The sequence below is a fragment of the Phasianus colchicus genome, chromosome 1 (assembly GCF_987193195.1).
Source record: "Phasianus colchicus chromosome 1, bPhaCol1.hap1.1, whole genome shotgun sequence".
In the NCBI taxonomy this organism is placed as follows: domain Eukaryota; kingdom Metazoa; phylum Chordata; class Aves; order Galliformes; family Phasianidae; genus Phasianus; species Phasianus colchicus.
Window position 1 is genome coordinate 195,538,509 of NC_143436.1, and position 14,052 is coordinate 195,552,560.

General features: G+C 53.4%; 3 protein-coding genes across 7 annotated transcripts in view; all 3 read right to left on the reverse strand.

Moving 5' to 3' along the window:
- Positions 1 to 292, reverse strand: part of UVRAG (UV radiation resistance associated) — an 83,435-nt gene extending 83,143 nt beyond the window's left edge. The window contains exon 1 of the mRNA XM_090134163.1: positions 68 to 292. Within this exon, the coding sequence (XP_089990289.1) occupies positions 68 to 193 (126 nt within the window). The 5' untranslated portion in view covers positions 194 to 292. The remainder of the gene's footprint in view (positions 1 to 67) is intronic.
- A 4,306-nt stretch (positions 293 to 4,598) lies between these two features.
- Positions 4,599 to 8,434, reverse strand: LOC116233907 (erythroblast NAD(P)(+)--arginine ADP-ribosyltransferase-like). 5 transcript variants are annotated; one of them, XM_090134168.1, is made up of 3 exons: positions 5,712 to 8,434; positions 5,426 to 5,464; positions 4,599 to 5,189 (listed from the first exon to the last, which is right to left on the reverse strand). In XM_090134168.1, exons 1-3 carry the CDS (start codon positions 6,490 to 6,492, stop codon positions 5,164 to 5,166), a joined length of 846 nt encoding a protein of 281 aa, XP_089990294.1. In that variant the 5' UTR covers positions 6,493 to 8,434; the 3' UTR covers positions 4,599 to 5,163. The 5 variants fall into 5 exon arrangements, with proteins under 5 accessions (XP_089990294.1, XP_089990293.1, XP_089990290.1 ...); XM_090134167.1 differs by having other exon boundaries at positions 4,599 to 5,192; XM_090134166.1 differs by having other exon boundaries at positions 5,125 to 5,282.
- Positions 8,435 to 8,496: 62 nt separating this feature from the next.
- LOC149920356 (erythroblast NAD(P)(+)--arginine ADP-ribosyltransferase-like) lies at positions 8,497 to 12,986 on the reverse strand. The gene is made up of 2 exons (XM_090134176.1): positions 9,119 to 12,986; positions 8,497 to 8,760 (listed from the first exon to the last, which is right to left on the reverse strand). The coding sequence occupies exons 1-2, from the start codon at positions 9,897 to 9,899 to the stop codon at positions 8,678 to 8,680; spliced, it is 864 nt and encodes a 287-aa protein (XP_089990302.1). The 5' UTR covers positions 9,900 to 12,986; the 3' UTR covers positions 8,497 to 8,677.
- Positions 12,987 to 14,052: the final 1,066 nt, after the last annotated feature.

The window sequence follows — 14,052 nt, forward strand, 5'->3', positions numbered from 1 at the left end:
CCACCCACACAACCTCCATCCCAGGCAGGAGGTCCATCCCCACCACCCCTCTACCATGTCCACATACCACGCAGCACTGGGATCTCCAGTCCTGTCCCTGCACCCTATTGGGACCACCAGTGCCCACGGTGCCCTGCAGCACTGGAAACACTTGCCCAGCGTAGGTGGCCACGCTTGAAACACTCATCCCCATCGTTCCACCAGCACACCAGGATTGCCACCGCACCGCTCCGCCAGGAACGCCCGTCCCACTGCCCCAACAGCAGCACTGGGAACGCCTGTCCCCAGCACACTGCAGCACTGGAAATGCCAGTTCCCACCAGCCCAAGGGCTGAAGCACTGGAAACTCCTGTCCTGTCCTCCACGTGGCCCCGTGCAACCTCCAGCAGGGCCACGGGTGCTGGTGAGGATGTCCTCAGCAGGAAGACCTTCCCTATTGGAAGGCGTCTTCATTCACCTCTATCACTGGGGACTGTGAAATATTGATGCTACACTGGCGTACGTTGTACCAATGTTGTACTTAGCACGCATGGTGAACACATTAAAAAATAATTAAAAAACAAAAAAAAAAAAAAATGAAGAGGGAACTCATGTTTTCTAGAGTTCCATGACCATCCGTGCACAAGCCATGCTCTTCCATCCTCCACCATCCCTCGCAGCTGCTCCTCCTGGTCTGCCATTTCCCAAAACACCTCTTGGGATTGAAAAACAGAGACAACAAACTCCATCCCATCATTAATGGGCGGGGGAATCTTTCCAAAGCTTTCACCCAACGGGGTGATCCTGCGTCTGGGTGCCCGATAAATGTTGATACCTCCAGCTGAACTTTCAAACACCGTGAGCCCAGAGTTGGGTTTGACTTCTGGACTTGATTGTCCCCAATGAGGAGAGTAATTGTCGAGATCAGGAAGTTTAAACGTGGTGATTTGGGACCTGTTGTATCAGTTTTATTCACCTCCTGGCTTCTTGTTCATTGCAGTACGTGTGCTCGTTGCTTCTGAAATTACCACCTTCACTTTGAAAGGTCGAAACTTGATTTCTGGGATGAAATTTGGTCTTGTTTTGTTGGTTTGGGGGGTTTTGGTTTGCTTGGTCGGTTGGGTTTTCCCCCAGTTTTTAGCCCAGAGGTGTGAAAAGAAGAATACCACAATTGGGACAATAAAACTGTTCATGAAATCAAGGGATTTTCTTGAAACAGTGACTTTGCTTAGGAAATAATATCAGTTACTTGCACACAGATAAGACTCCAAATCAGCAAATCCTGTGTTAATTTATTAATGATGATATAAAAAGTCCCTGCAGATTTCCAGCCTGTGCTGGCTGGGGGTTTGGCCTCATTCTATACATTTTCTAGGGAAAACCAGGGATGAGGTTTCCATTTCACATTTGATTTCCATCAGCTCTGACAGCTTAAGTCTAACACTTCCCTCATCCACATCAGCATTCTACATGAAAAGGAGGAAAATAACAGGGATGGGGGCTGAGCATGAGAGGAGTAATCATCCCTTTTGGGCTTAAAGTAATTGCTTTGCTAATTAATAAGGCTTGGGTGGATTATTTTAACTAAGTATTTGCAAGTTGAACCTGGGGAGGGTGGTGATTTCTTTTAGCTTTGGTCACGTTGGAGCAGTCTCAGCTGTATGCATTATGTTGGGCCCTGTGTAATTTACTGATGCTCCAGGAAAGCATCGTTTGCATTTTTAACCACAGAAAAGCCAATGTCATCTGTCTGCATAGTTTGGAAGATGACAGCATCACCTTTATTACCCAAGGTAAACGTTGAAAAGCCTCTGTCTGCATAACAGTGCAAGCCAAGGAGAGTTATTGGAAAGATATCTTATGCAAGCTGGCGTGAAATAAGCTCAAAATTAGGGAAAGAAGTTGGATATTGGGAACAATTTGTTCTCAGGGAGTGATAATACATTGGCACAGCTGCCCAGGGAGTGGTGAGGTCACCATCCCTGGAGGTGTTCAAGAGCCATGGAGGTGTGGCACTGAGGGATGTGGTCAGTAGGCACGGTGGGATGGGTTGGGGTTGGACTTGGGGATCTCTAAGGTCTTTTTCAACCATAACGGTTCTATGATTCTGAGTGTAGTTGGAAGCTTTCTCTGTTGTATATTCCTATGTTGGTACACTTCTTGCCCAATGGCACTCAATTTGAGATACAAGGGATGGTGTCCTTGCAAAGAGAGTCCAACTGTAGGTCACTACCAAGATTATTTAGTAGCCTTATCTCATGTTTTGGCGTGCTGCAGCCTTTGGGAAAGGAAGCAATGGCCTTGTGGCTAACTGTAATTCCTACCTCTGCCTTAGATTGAGTTAAAATACTCCTTTTTATACTGCTGTGGGGCATTAGCTCATTGCAAAACCACTCAAGTGAGCAAACATATTTCTCTGACAGATGAAAGTGCTGAGCTAGATGCTCAACTTTTGCGCGGTATTTGAAGAAGTGGGAAAAGCTTAAGCTTTGCACTGAATGCCTGTTAAAGAACGTGATTTATAGCCACAGATGTGGGGTTAGAAGAGCTCCTCTAGCTCTGCCTTTGGAAACATCACTCTCCAGCAATATTTGCTAACGTAAGAGATGGAGTCCAGGGATCTGTACCATTCTACAACGGTGCTGTTCTACACGAAGAATGAAAAAGGCTGAAAATGTGCAAACATGTGTGCTCAAGTCAGACAGAATTAAAAACCAAGCGGAGTTGTCTAATTTGCAAGTTAATTGCCATCATTTACACTTCACAGTCACTGTCAGTTCCGTCAGTGGTTCTGTTAATTGACTTTGTTAACCTGTTGACTGTTGCAGTACTGATAAACCCTACGTCAAGCGGACTTCATCGCAATTTTGGCATGCAGGTGAACTATTCTGGCCACACTGTGTGCACAGACAATGTTCTCCTTCAGTGAAAGAGATCTTTAAGCCAGCTTCCAATCTTGAGACAGCTTCCATGGAGGGCGTGGAAGGAGATTCCCAATGGGAACATGGAATAACTATCGTTTTCAAGGAAAACATGCTTTTATTCCCCAACTTTTTCTCACCAACCTGCGATGAAGTCAATCTATTCCAACCTTCCTAGAAAGCTTTTCTTTGATAACAAATCCCTACTTTTTCCTACTTCCTTTACAACCTGCTGGTTTTTGCTTTATTTTCAGACAATGACGGATGAGTGGATTGAAGAGACCAACAAACTTGAGGGATGCAGCACTCAATCTTGCTGTGACAATCTCACCCACTGCGTTACAGTGCAATCTGAGCATGTGAATCTCATTTTTTTCCTTTGGAAAAGACATTTTATCTCACTTCCACCTGTAAGAGTGCTGCCAGTTAGTTTAGAAGCTGGCCATTAGTTTAGAAGCTGCTTGATTTGGCTTGATGAAAAAAAATGAAAAGCAAAGCTTATTGTCAAAAATTGCTGGAGGGGGGCGAAGTGGCAGGAGCTGAAAAACTCCCTTCAGAAGAAGGCCTCCTGGAAATGGCACTTGGGATTATAGCCCTGAGCCCTGACACATCCATGTTAAACATGAGTTTTTGGCTTTGCAGGAGCTGTGTATGAGGTTAGAGTGAAGGATGTATGCGTCTTGCTTAATGAGGGGCTTAATCTGGTGATGTTTTGGATCAGGTATAAAACCAAAACTCCAAGCAAAGCCATTAAACATGCTCCAGGATAGGAGGTCCTGGATGAATCTACATGGCAGAGGTTGGCAAATCCTGCCCTGGGCAGGAAGGTTGGAAATGCATGGTCTTGAAACCCAACACATTCTATGGTTCTATGGTTCTATGATTCTATGTTTCCATTATTCTTTGTTTCTACAATTCTATGTTTCTATTATTCTATTATTCTGTTATTCTATTATTCTATTATTCTATTATTCCATAATTCCATGCTTCTATGATTCTACAATTCTATGATTCTATGATTCTATGATTCTACAATTCTATGACTATTGAATGTTCTTGGTAAGGTAATAGAGACTGCTAAGCGAGCTTATGTAACCTCATAAGCCATTAATGCCCCAAGAACCGAAAGTCAGAAAAGGAGGAAATAAAAAGAAAAAGAGAATTAATCTCCTTGGGATAAGGAACTCGAGGGAGTTGATGATTGTTATCGGACCCTTCCAACTTGGAAGTTGAGACCTCATTGTGAATTTCCATTAATTAAAGGAGTATCCATCACTGAGTATGATAGGACAATAGGAAAGGTTCAAAATACATTTAAAAGGGAGATATAGATTAGATGTTAGTGGGAAAATCTTCACTCAGAGGGCAGTGAGGCCCTGGCTCAGGGTGCCTACTGAAGCCATGGGTGCCACATCCCTGGAGGTGCCCAAGGTCACAGATGGGACCCTGGGCAGCCTGAGCTGGTGGGGGGCACCCAGCCCATGGCAGGGTGGGGATTGGATGGGTTTTAGGGTCTGTTCCAACCCAAATCATTCCATGACTCCATGATGACGTTGCCAGGGGGATGGGGCCACACAATCTGTCCCCCAAGCCCCTCCAGCTGTGGCTGGAAGAGTGCAGGGAGCACAGAGCTGCCCGGGGCTGTGCCCCAGCCCTGCTGGCCACCCCAACAGCAGCCCTTACCCTCCACAAGCTCCCAGTTGTAGGTGCTGCTCTTCTCAGTGGAGCCCTGCCATGCTGTCCCCATCAAAGACTTCTCCTTCCACCCCGATGAGGACAAAGAAGTCCTCTTTGCACCCATTGAGACCACGGAGGTCACCATAAAAAACAAAGGGAAAAGCCTTTGTCCATCTCCACTCCCAGTGCAAAAGCAGCACCTACAACTTTGATCTCGAGGAGGGTACAGGCTGCCAGCAGGGCTCTCATGGAGGGAACATCTCTGCTGTTGAGGAACTTGTGGATATTTGGGAGCATGGGGAGCTGGAGGAGCTTAGAGCTCCGCAAAGCCATGGGGGTGTGCGGGGCAAGGGGAGTAGTGGGACTGCAGAAGGGGGGGTAGAGAGTAGTAGGGGTGGGGGGCTGCTCTGCGCCCTGCTATCCAGGTGCCACGGGCTCTGCTCCGGGGAGGGGGCAAGGCATCTGGTCATGCAGCACAGCTTGGTGCTTGAGGTGACCTCAGTGTGGAGGTGAGCCCGGCAGGACCCGCAAGCAAAGATGTCCTCGGTCTTCAGCAGCCATGGTGGTACAAGCTTTGGCGAGAAGCTCAAGCAGGATCTGGGGCCAGCAGGCCTGCTGGGAATGAACGGAGAGCTGCTCGGATCCAAGGGATGGCAGCAGTGCGGTGTGCAGCTCAGGGCTCTCCCAGGGCTGCCAGGGCTGCGGCTGCCAGGAGGAGCACCCAGAGGTGTGGGGGTTCTGTGGGGCCGCTCCTGCCTGGGGGGACGGCGGCAGGCAGTCAGTGGCTGCGGGGCTGCATGCAGTGCCCAGCCTGGGCCAGGGGCTGCGGGACCAAGGGCTGCTCTTACCTGCGCTGAAAGCACACGGCCGCTCCTTGCACCTTTTCTCTGCAAAGAGAGCGAGAGCGCTGCAGGGCCGCGGCACAGACAGAGGCTCCCACTGCACTGCAACCCCAGCGCAGAGCTGCCGGGCTGCAGCCATCAGCGGGGCCTGGCCTCCAGTTCCCCGTGGGCTCCCCGTCGGCCGAGCTCCCCACCTCCCCACAACCACAGCCTGCACGCCCTCCCCACGCTCCCACTCCTCGGTGTCCCCCATCCACCCAAGCTCCCCATTCTGGAGCACTGCAGCCCTTACCCTTCACGAACTCGCAGTTGTAGGTGCTGTGCATCCCCTGGGAGCGGAGCTGGATGAAGGTTCTTCCCTCAGTGTAGGTGATGCTGGTGACCCTGAATTGCTCAAAGGGTGGGATGAGGACTTCGTCCTCACTGGGGAACGCGGAGAGGTCCTTGATGGGCACACCATAGCAGGTCTCCAATGAGAAGAACGTGTCCTGGCCAAAAGATTCAGCGACCTTCTCCCGGAGGGAGGAGGAGGTGAACTGGCCGAAGCGGACCACCTGGCCTTGCTGTGCCGTGAATCGGGTGCCCCTGACACCGCGGTACACCTGGAAGCATTGCTGGATCTGGGATTCCCTCAGGGTGTGCAGGGCTCTGCTCAGGAGGAAATGCAGCGTCTTGAAGGGGAAGAAACGCAGGTAGTGCTGCCGGGAGATGCCATCCCTTCTCGTGGCTGTGTTGAACTGGTGGTACAGTTTCCCCTCCATGGTGTACGCCAGCATGGCTGTGGCCTGGTCCCGTCTCAGGGCCGGTGGGCGGTTGCCATGACCCCATCGATTTCGCCACTCCATGGCAGCATTTCTCCACCCCTCAGCATAGACCTCGTTGTTGAACTCGGTGCGGTTCAGCTCCGGCAGCTCAGCCTCCATCAAGTTGACGCAGCCCTGGTACTGGTCATCACAGGAGTTGGGGGCCATGTCCATCTCCACCTCATCTAAGGGGCCATTCTTGCTGCTGGCAGTGGATGCTCCAGTCCAGGTGCCGAGCAACAGCACCCAGCCCAGGACAGTGTGCTCCATGTTCGGAAGGATGCAGATGCCCAGCTCTGTGCAGCACTGCTCAGCAACAGTGCATGGGCACAGGAGGTGGCACAGCCCCGTGTGCTATTCCCTCCTCCCTTCGGCAACTCCTTCAGGCTGTCCCACTCCCTTTCCCATAAGTGAAAGCAAAAGGCACAGGGAGTATCCCACACTGGCAGTGAAACAAGAAACAGCAATGGGACCACTGACTGCTGCTGACAGGGAACAAACAAAGGAAGGGAGGAAAGTTCCCAGCCATGCCCTGAGTGCTCCCATCCCAGCTCTGGGGATGGAGGGCAGCAAAGGACTCCACACATCAATGTCGGGGCCATGAAGCACCAGGCAGTGCAGCCACAGGGTTGTGGTGTTACCCAGCACAGCTCAGCCCCTCCGCTCACTGCCCACTTCGTGGGTATGGAGGAGAGAATTGGGAAAAAGCAGAAAAGAAGTCGGGGCATTTGAATGATGCCCCCAGTGAGATGTTCTGTGTTCTTATTAGCCATGTTCCTTCAGCCTATCCTCACAGGAGAGCTGCTGCAGCCCTTTCAGCATCGCCGTGACCTCCTCTGCACCCATTCCAACACCTCCACGTCTTTCCTGCAATGGGACACCCAGACCTGGGTGCAGTGCTCCAGACGGTGCCATGTGATGAAGGAGGAGAGGGACAATCCTTTACTTCTGCCGTGTCAACCGCAGCGCTCAGCTCGGTGTCATCAGCAAACTGCTGAGGGTGCACTCCATCTGTCATTGATGCCAGTGATGAAGATGTCGAAGAGCCCCGTTCCCAGGACGGACCCCTTGGGGACACCACTCAGCACCACCTGCAGCTGAGCACAGAGCCACTGACCACCACCCTGTGACCACGACCATCCATCCAATGCCTTACCCACCGAGTTGTCCACCCTTGAAACCCACAGCTCTCCACTTTAGAGATCAGGATGTGGTCGGTTCACCTCCTCCTCTCTCCAGAAGAACCTCATCGTGATCACAACACGATCATTGTGGTCCTTTTCAATCCAGGCCATTCTTTCATTCTATGATTCTATGATTTTATGACCATTCCAGGTACTTCTTCCCATGCACACAGCAATCAGAATCAGGGAGGCATCTTTGTGGACTCATCACTCCAGGGCAAAGAAGGCCCCAGATCCTCGATGGACTGCTACCCCCTTGGGACATCTGACACTTACAAAAGGAAAACAGAATGCTCCATACTTATCTATCCTGTACAATTTTAACTCATGCTTTAGCTTGCCCTGAAAATGCCTCTGCAAAGCTAACTGAAAATCTTAGTCAAGCTTTGAATGTTTCAGCTTGTTGGGTATGTAGGGCCAGGGAGGGGAGGATGCCAGTTTCTGGAGTAGCTGCACTAAATTGGACAATCCCAGATTGGGTAACAAACCAGATGGAAAAGGCTGGAGGCAATTGTAAATATGGGGAATAAAATCAGAGTAAGCTAGGCCCCAGATCTGACTTATTGCTCATTAACAGTACCCGGTCCATTTCCTTATACACAGGAATAATGACAGTCCAAACCCTAAAAACGTCGGGTGGAGGATCAAAGTCGCTGTGCTCATGTGGACCAAAATCGACGGGCAGAAACTGATTTACAGGCAATTTGGAGGCAGATTAAAGTGCTACACCAACCCCTTAGATGACTTTGTTTGTTTTCATGGCTAAATGGCATAAGCTCTCTAAACGTGTATTCGCTGCTCTCCTTGGTGTGAGAGTCAGGAAGAGACACCATAATCAGCATCCCTGCTTTGTAACGTTGCGTAGGTTATAGGGTTTCATTCCTTACATCACCCAGCAAAGAAGGTGGAGAAATGGGCTGAGACCAAGCAGAACTCGTGATGAGCCCAACAGCGCGGGGCGAGGGCTGCCCCATTGGATGCTGTGTGTGGGGCTCCTGCTGCCCCCAGCTCAGCCGGTTGTGGGGCAGAGGGGCTTCATTAAAGCAACTGCCTGGTGAGCCGCGTGAGCAGGGCTGGGAGATGCAGTAAATACAAGCAATAAAAGCAATGCTTTTATTTTTCTGGCAGAGCTGTGGACCGTTCTTTGCTGCTGTTCCACATCCAACAGCGGCACCGCGAGCGTCAGGAGCAGGAAAGCAGCATCTGCAGTTTCCACGAGATGCGTTGGCACGTTGCTGCCCTCCTGTCCACAAGGAGGGATGGTGTGGAGGTCAGGACTCTCCCAGGGCTGCCAGGGCTGCGGCTGCCAGGAGGAGCACCCAGAGGTGTGGGGGTTCCATGGGGCTGCTCCTGCCTGGGGAGGATGGGGATGGGTATTAATGGCTGCAGGGGCTGCAAACGGTGCCCAGCCTGGGCCAGGGGCTGCGGGGCCACGGGCTGCTCTTACCTGCCCTGAAAGCTCACTGCGAGCCACGTGAGCCGGGCTGGGAGGGCCACGGCACAGACAGAGGCTCCCACTGCACTGCAACCCCAGCGCAGAGCTGCCGGGCTGCAGCCATCAGCGGGGCCTGGCCTCCAGTTCCCCGTAGGCTCCCCGTCGGCCGAGCTCCCCACCTCCCCATGACCACAGCCTGCACGCCCTCCCCACGCTCCCACTCCTCGGTGTCCCGCATCCACCCAAGCTCCCCATTCTGGAGCACTGCAGCCCTTACCCTTCACGAACTCGCAGTTGTAGGTGCTGTGCATCCCCTGGGAGCGGAGCTGGATGAAGGTTCTTCTCTCAGTGTAGGTGATGCTGGTGACCCTGAATTGCTCAAAGGGTGGGATGAGGACTTCGACCTCACTGGGGAACGCGGAGAGGTCCTTGATGGGCACACCATAGCAGGTCTCCACTGAGAAGAACGTGTCCTGGCCAAAAGATTTAGCAACCACCTGGTTGAAGGAGGAGGAGGTGAACTGGCCGAAGCGGACCACCTGGCCTTGCTGTGCCGTGAATCGGGTGCCCCTGACACCGCGGTACACCTGGAAGCATTGCTGGATCTGGGATTCCCTCAGGGTGTGCAGGGCTCTGCTCAGGAGGAAATGCAGCGTCTTGTAGTGGTAGGAGCTCAGGTAGTGCTGCCGGGAGCGCCCAGCCGTGAGCGTGGCGTTGTTGAACACGCGGTACAGCTCCCCCTCCATCGTGTACGCCAGCAGGGCTATGGCCTGATCCCGTCCCAGCACCACTGGGCTGGTGGCACCACCCGATCGGCTCTGCCACAACTCGGTGGCAGAACGCCAGCCCTCAGCGTAGACCTCGTTGCTGAACTCGGTGCGGTTCAGCTCCGGCAGTTCAGCCTCCATCAAGTCGACGCAGCCCTGGTACTGGTCATCAAAGGAGCTGTTGGCCATGGCCATGCCCACCCCCTTGATTTGGCTGTTCTTAATGCTGGCAGCCGATGCTCCAGTCCAGGTGCCGAGCAGCAGCACGCAGCCCAGGAGGACATGCTCCATGTGCGGGAGGATGCAGGTGCCCAGCTCTGGGCAGCACTGCTCAGCAGCAGCACAGGGGCACAGGAGCTGGACACAGCTCAGTGTGCTCAGGATCACCCCGCTGCCTCCCCTGCCTGCTTCACTCTCCACTTCCTCCCTTTGCCACTTCCTTTACACTGTCCCACTCCACTTCCCATAAGCAAAAGCGAAAGGCACAGAGTGTGTCCCCATGTTTGCAGTGACACCAAGGGAGCAGCAATGGGACCACTATCAGCTGCTCATAGGGGACAAACAAAGGAAGGAAAGCCCCCAGTCAAGCCCTGAGTGCTCCCATCCCAGCGCTGGGGATGGAGGGCAGCCCAGGACCCCACACCTTGATTTCGGGGCCATGCAGCACCAGGGAGCACAGCCACGGGGTTGTGGTGTTACCCAGCAGCAGCTCAGCCCCTTTGCTCACTGCCCCGTCCATGGGGATGGGGAATGGAATTGGGAAAAAGCAGAAAAGAAGATGAGCTCACCACTCATCATTGGTTGCCCCATCACTGTAAGCATGTGGTGATTGCCATGGTGAGTCTGTGGGATGTGATGTGATCCACCTCCAGGCCTCCCCGTATTTGTATGTCAGCCATCATCCTCCAAACAAATGGTCATTATCCACTTGACTTGCTTAATGACCCTGTGTGTTTCACATTCATGGATAACCTGTGCAATAGTACCCATGGCCAAGTCCATCCCTCGATCCTGAGCCCAGCTATAGGCACCATCACCTCTTCCTCTGTTGACATTCCAAAATCTCTGCCTTCATCCAGTGGGACAGGTTTCTAAGGCTGGAGTTGATGCTCCATGCCTGCCAGTGCTCAGGAGGCATTTGGACGATGCCCTCGGTGCAATGCTGTACATTCCGGTTAGCCGTGCAGTGCTGCACTGAGGTGTCCATGGAGCCTTCCCTTCTCCATGCTGAACGCCCCCTGCCCCCTCAGCCTTTCCTCACAGGAGAGCTGCTGCAGCCCTTTCAGCATCACCGTGACCTCCTCTGCACCCATTCCAACACCTCCACGTCTTTCCTGTGATGGGACACCCAGACCTGGGTGCAGTGCTCCAGACGGTGCCATGTGATGAAGGAGGAGAGGGACAATCCTTTACTTCTGCCGTGTCAACCGCAGCGCTCAGCTCGGTGTCATCAGCAAACTGCTGAGGGTGCACTCCATCTGTCATTGATGCCAGTGATGAAGATGTCGAAGAGCCCCGTTCCCAGGACGGACCCCTTGGGGACACCACTCAGCACCACCTGCAGCTGAGCACAGAGCCACTGACCACCACCCTCTGACCACGACCATCCATCCAATGCCTTACCCACCCTTGAAACCCACTGCTCTCCAACTTTAGAATAAGGACATGGTCGTTTTCCTTCCTGCTCTCTCCAGAAAACCTCCCCAAAGAGCACGGCCCGGACACATTCTTCTCCGTGGAGACCTGCCATGGTGTGCCCGTCCAGGACTTCACCACCTTCCCTGCTGAGGACCAAGTCCTCATCCCACCCTCTGAGCACTTCAGGCTCACCAGCATCCCCTACAACAAAGGCATCGCCTTCATCCAGCTCTGCTCCCAGTGGAAGAGCAGCTCCTACAGCTGCGAGCTCATGAAGGGTAAGGGCTGCAGCGTGGTGCTCCAGAATGGGGAGCTTGGATGCATCGGGGGGCGGCAGCTGTGCGAGAGCCCTGAGCTCTGCACGGCCCCTCCACAAGGACAGGAGGGCAGCAACGTGCCCTCGTTGCATCTCATGGGAACTGCAGGCACTGCTTTCCCACTGCTGACACTTTTGGTGCTGCTTTCTGACGCGGAACAACAGTGGAGTGAACCATGAGAGCAGCTTCTCTTTGTGAGAAGAGCCTATTCAGATAACTGAAGCAGTTACCAGGTGGAAGACGGTTTGCTTGCATAAAGGTGAGCTGAAGGACAGAATGCAGAGTCCGTGGAAACCCGCCGACAATCAAAGAAAGATAAGAAAGAACAATAGACGCCTTGTTGTTGAAGATATGACAGCAAAGCTGATGCCTGAGCTCAACACAACGCAGTGCCGTGTTGTTTGGGCTCCCCCCCAGCAAAAGGTTGGAGGATCACAGTGATGGTGACTACAAGCCTTCATCCACTGACCACCAGAGACCCCAACCACATTTCTAGCACTGATGCTCACGAGGGTGGGACAATGTGGTCATTGCTTCTCGGAATTCCGTCCCGCTTTCCTGGAATGCAAGGTGTGCTTAAGCCTTTAGACATGGAGTCACTGCTTTTCTTGGTGCGTGAGGTCGGCTCCTCCAATCCAGCCCCAGACAAAGACTGCTTGTCCGCTTCTGCTTATCTTTACGACCATAAGCAGCAGCAGTGTGACGTGGTGGCACCCACCGCTGACCCCCTGGATAATTCCCAGCTGCCAGTAAGAGTCTTATCACCGAAAGTGCCTCGTGAAGCGAGCTTTGAGCCCAAACCAACTTTTGTTCTCTTTCAGCCCATCACACAGTAGCTCAAAGGTTGTTTGAAATTGATGCATAAATGACCATCTAGGGTGGTGAGGAAAGAAAAGGAAAACGAAAGTAAACATATGGGAAAGGGGGCTGGAGGTATGGGAGGGATAAACGTTGCACAATTGCTACCATGGGTTTCTTGGGCTTGGTTAGAAGTGCTGCCCTGATCTGTCCCGCTTGTCCTCGGTTGGAGTGGGGACAAAGAGCAGCAGGTTGTGCAAGTTGAATAACGCACAGAATCCTACGCAGAACAAACATTAGGGTTGCACCAGCACAAATAGATCAAACAGGATACGTTTCACCCATGGGCACCTGGGAGCCAGGAAAAGAGGACAAGTTGGGATTTTTCCTGGTTTGGATGGGAACACGGGCTGTTTTCTGTACGCCTCGGACAGCCGTGTGACAGTGGCGAGGAATGGAGCAGCCGAAGGGCTGCGATCCATGGCTCTGTGTCGGGGTGCAGGCCGCTCACAAGCCGTGTCCCTCAGGGCTCAGCATCTTCAGCATCTTCATCAGTGACAGACGGTGGCACCGAGCGCTCAGCGAGTTTGTGATGGCACCGAGCTGAGCGGTGCAGGCGGTGCGATGGAGGGAAGGGAAGGGAAGGGAAGGGAAGGGAAGGGAAGGGAAGGGAAGGGAAGGGAAGGGAAGGGAAGGGAAGGGAAGGGAAGGGAAGGGAAGGGAAGGGAAGGGAAGGGAAGGGAAGGGAAGGGAAGGGAAGGGAAGGGAAGGGAAGGGAAGGGAAGGGAAGGGAAGGGAAGGGAAGGGAAGGGAAGGGAAGGGAAGGGAAGGGAAGGGAAGGGAAGGGAAGGGAAGGGAAGGGAAGGGAAGGGAAGGGAAGGGAAGGGAAGGGAAGGGAAGGGAAGGGAAGGGAAGGGAAGCCATCCAGAGGGAGCTGGACAGGACAGAGAAGTGGGCCATGAGGACACAGTGAGGTCCAGTAAGGCCACGTGCAGGGTGCTGCATCGGGTCGGGGCAGTGCCAGGTGTTGATACAGACTGGGGGAAGGTCTGCTGGAGAGCAGCCCTGCGAAGGAGGACCTGGGGGTCCTGGAGGACGAGAAGCTGACACAGCCAGCAGTGTGAGCCTGCAGCCCGACGGCCAACTGTGTGCTGGGCTGCAGTAAAGGGGTGGCCAGCAGGGAGAGGGAGGTGATTGTCCCCCTCTGCTCGGCTCTTGTGAGCCCCCATCTGCAGCACTGCGTCCAGGCCTGGGGCCCCCAGCACAGGAAGGACGTGGAGCTGTGGGAGCGGGGCCAGAGGAGGGCACTGAGATGAGCAGAGGGCTGAAGCAGCTCTGCTATGAGGAAAGGTTGAGGGAACTGGGCTTGTTGAGCTTGGAGAAGAGAAGGCTGCGGGGAGACCTGATTGTGGCCTTCCAGTGCTTGAATAAACAGGAGGGGGAACGGCTGTTTGTGAGGGTGGATGGTGACAGGACGAGGGGGAATGGCTTTAAAGTGAGACAGGGGAGGTTTAGGTTGGATATGAGGAGGACTGGAACAGGTTGCCCAAGGAGGCTGTGGATGCCCCATCCCTGCAGGCATTCAAGGCCAGGCTGGATGTGGCTCTGGGCAGCCTGGTCTGCTGGTTGGTGACCTGCACATAGCAGGGGGTTGGAACTGGATGAGCATTGTGCTCCTTTGCAACCCAGGC

Bases quoted from the DNA above. Each gene is read 5' to 3' on its own strand.
- LOC116233907 (XM_090134164.1), bottom strand. From the start codon at position 6,492: ATGGAGCACACTGTCCTGGGCTGGGTGCTGTTGCTCGGCACCTGGACT. The intron at 5,465-5,711 runs GTAAGGGCTGCA...CTCTCTTTGCAG, and splicing joins CAACTGCGAGTTCGTGAAGG to AGAAAAGGTGCAAGGAGCGG.
- LOC149920356 (XM_090134176.1), bottom strand. From the start codon at position 9,899: ATGGAGCATGTCCTCCTGGGCTGCGTGCTGCTGCTCGGCACCTGGACT. The intron at 8,761-9,118 runs GTAAGGGCTGCA...CATCCTCCCCAG, and splicing joins CAACTGCGAGTTCGTGAAGG to GCAGGAGCAGCCCCATGGAA.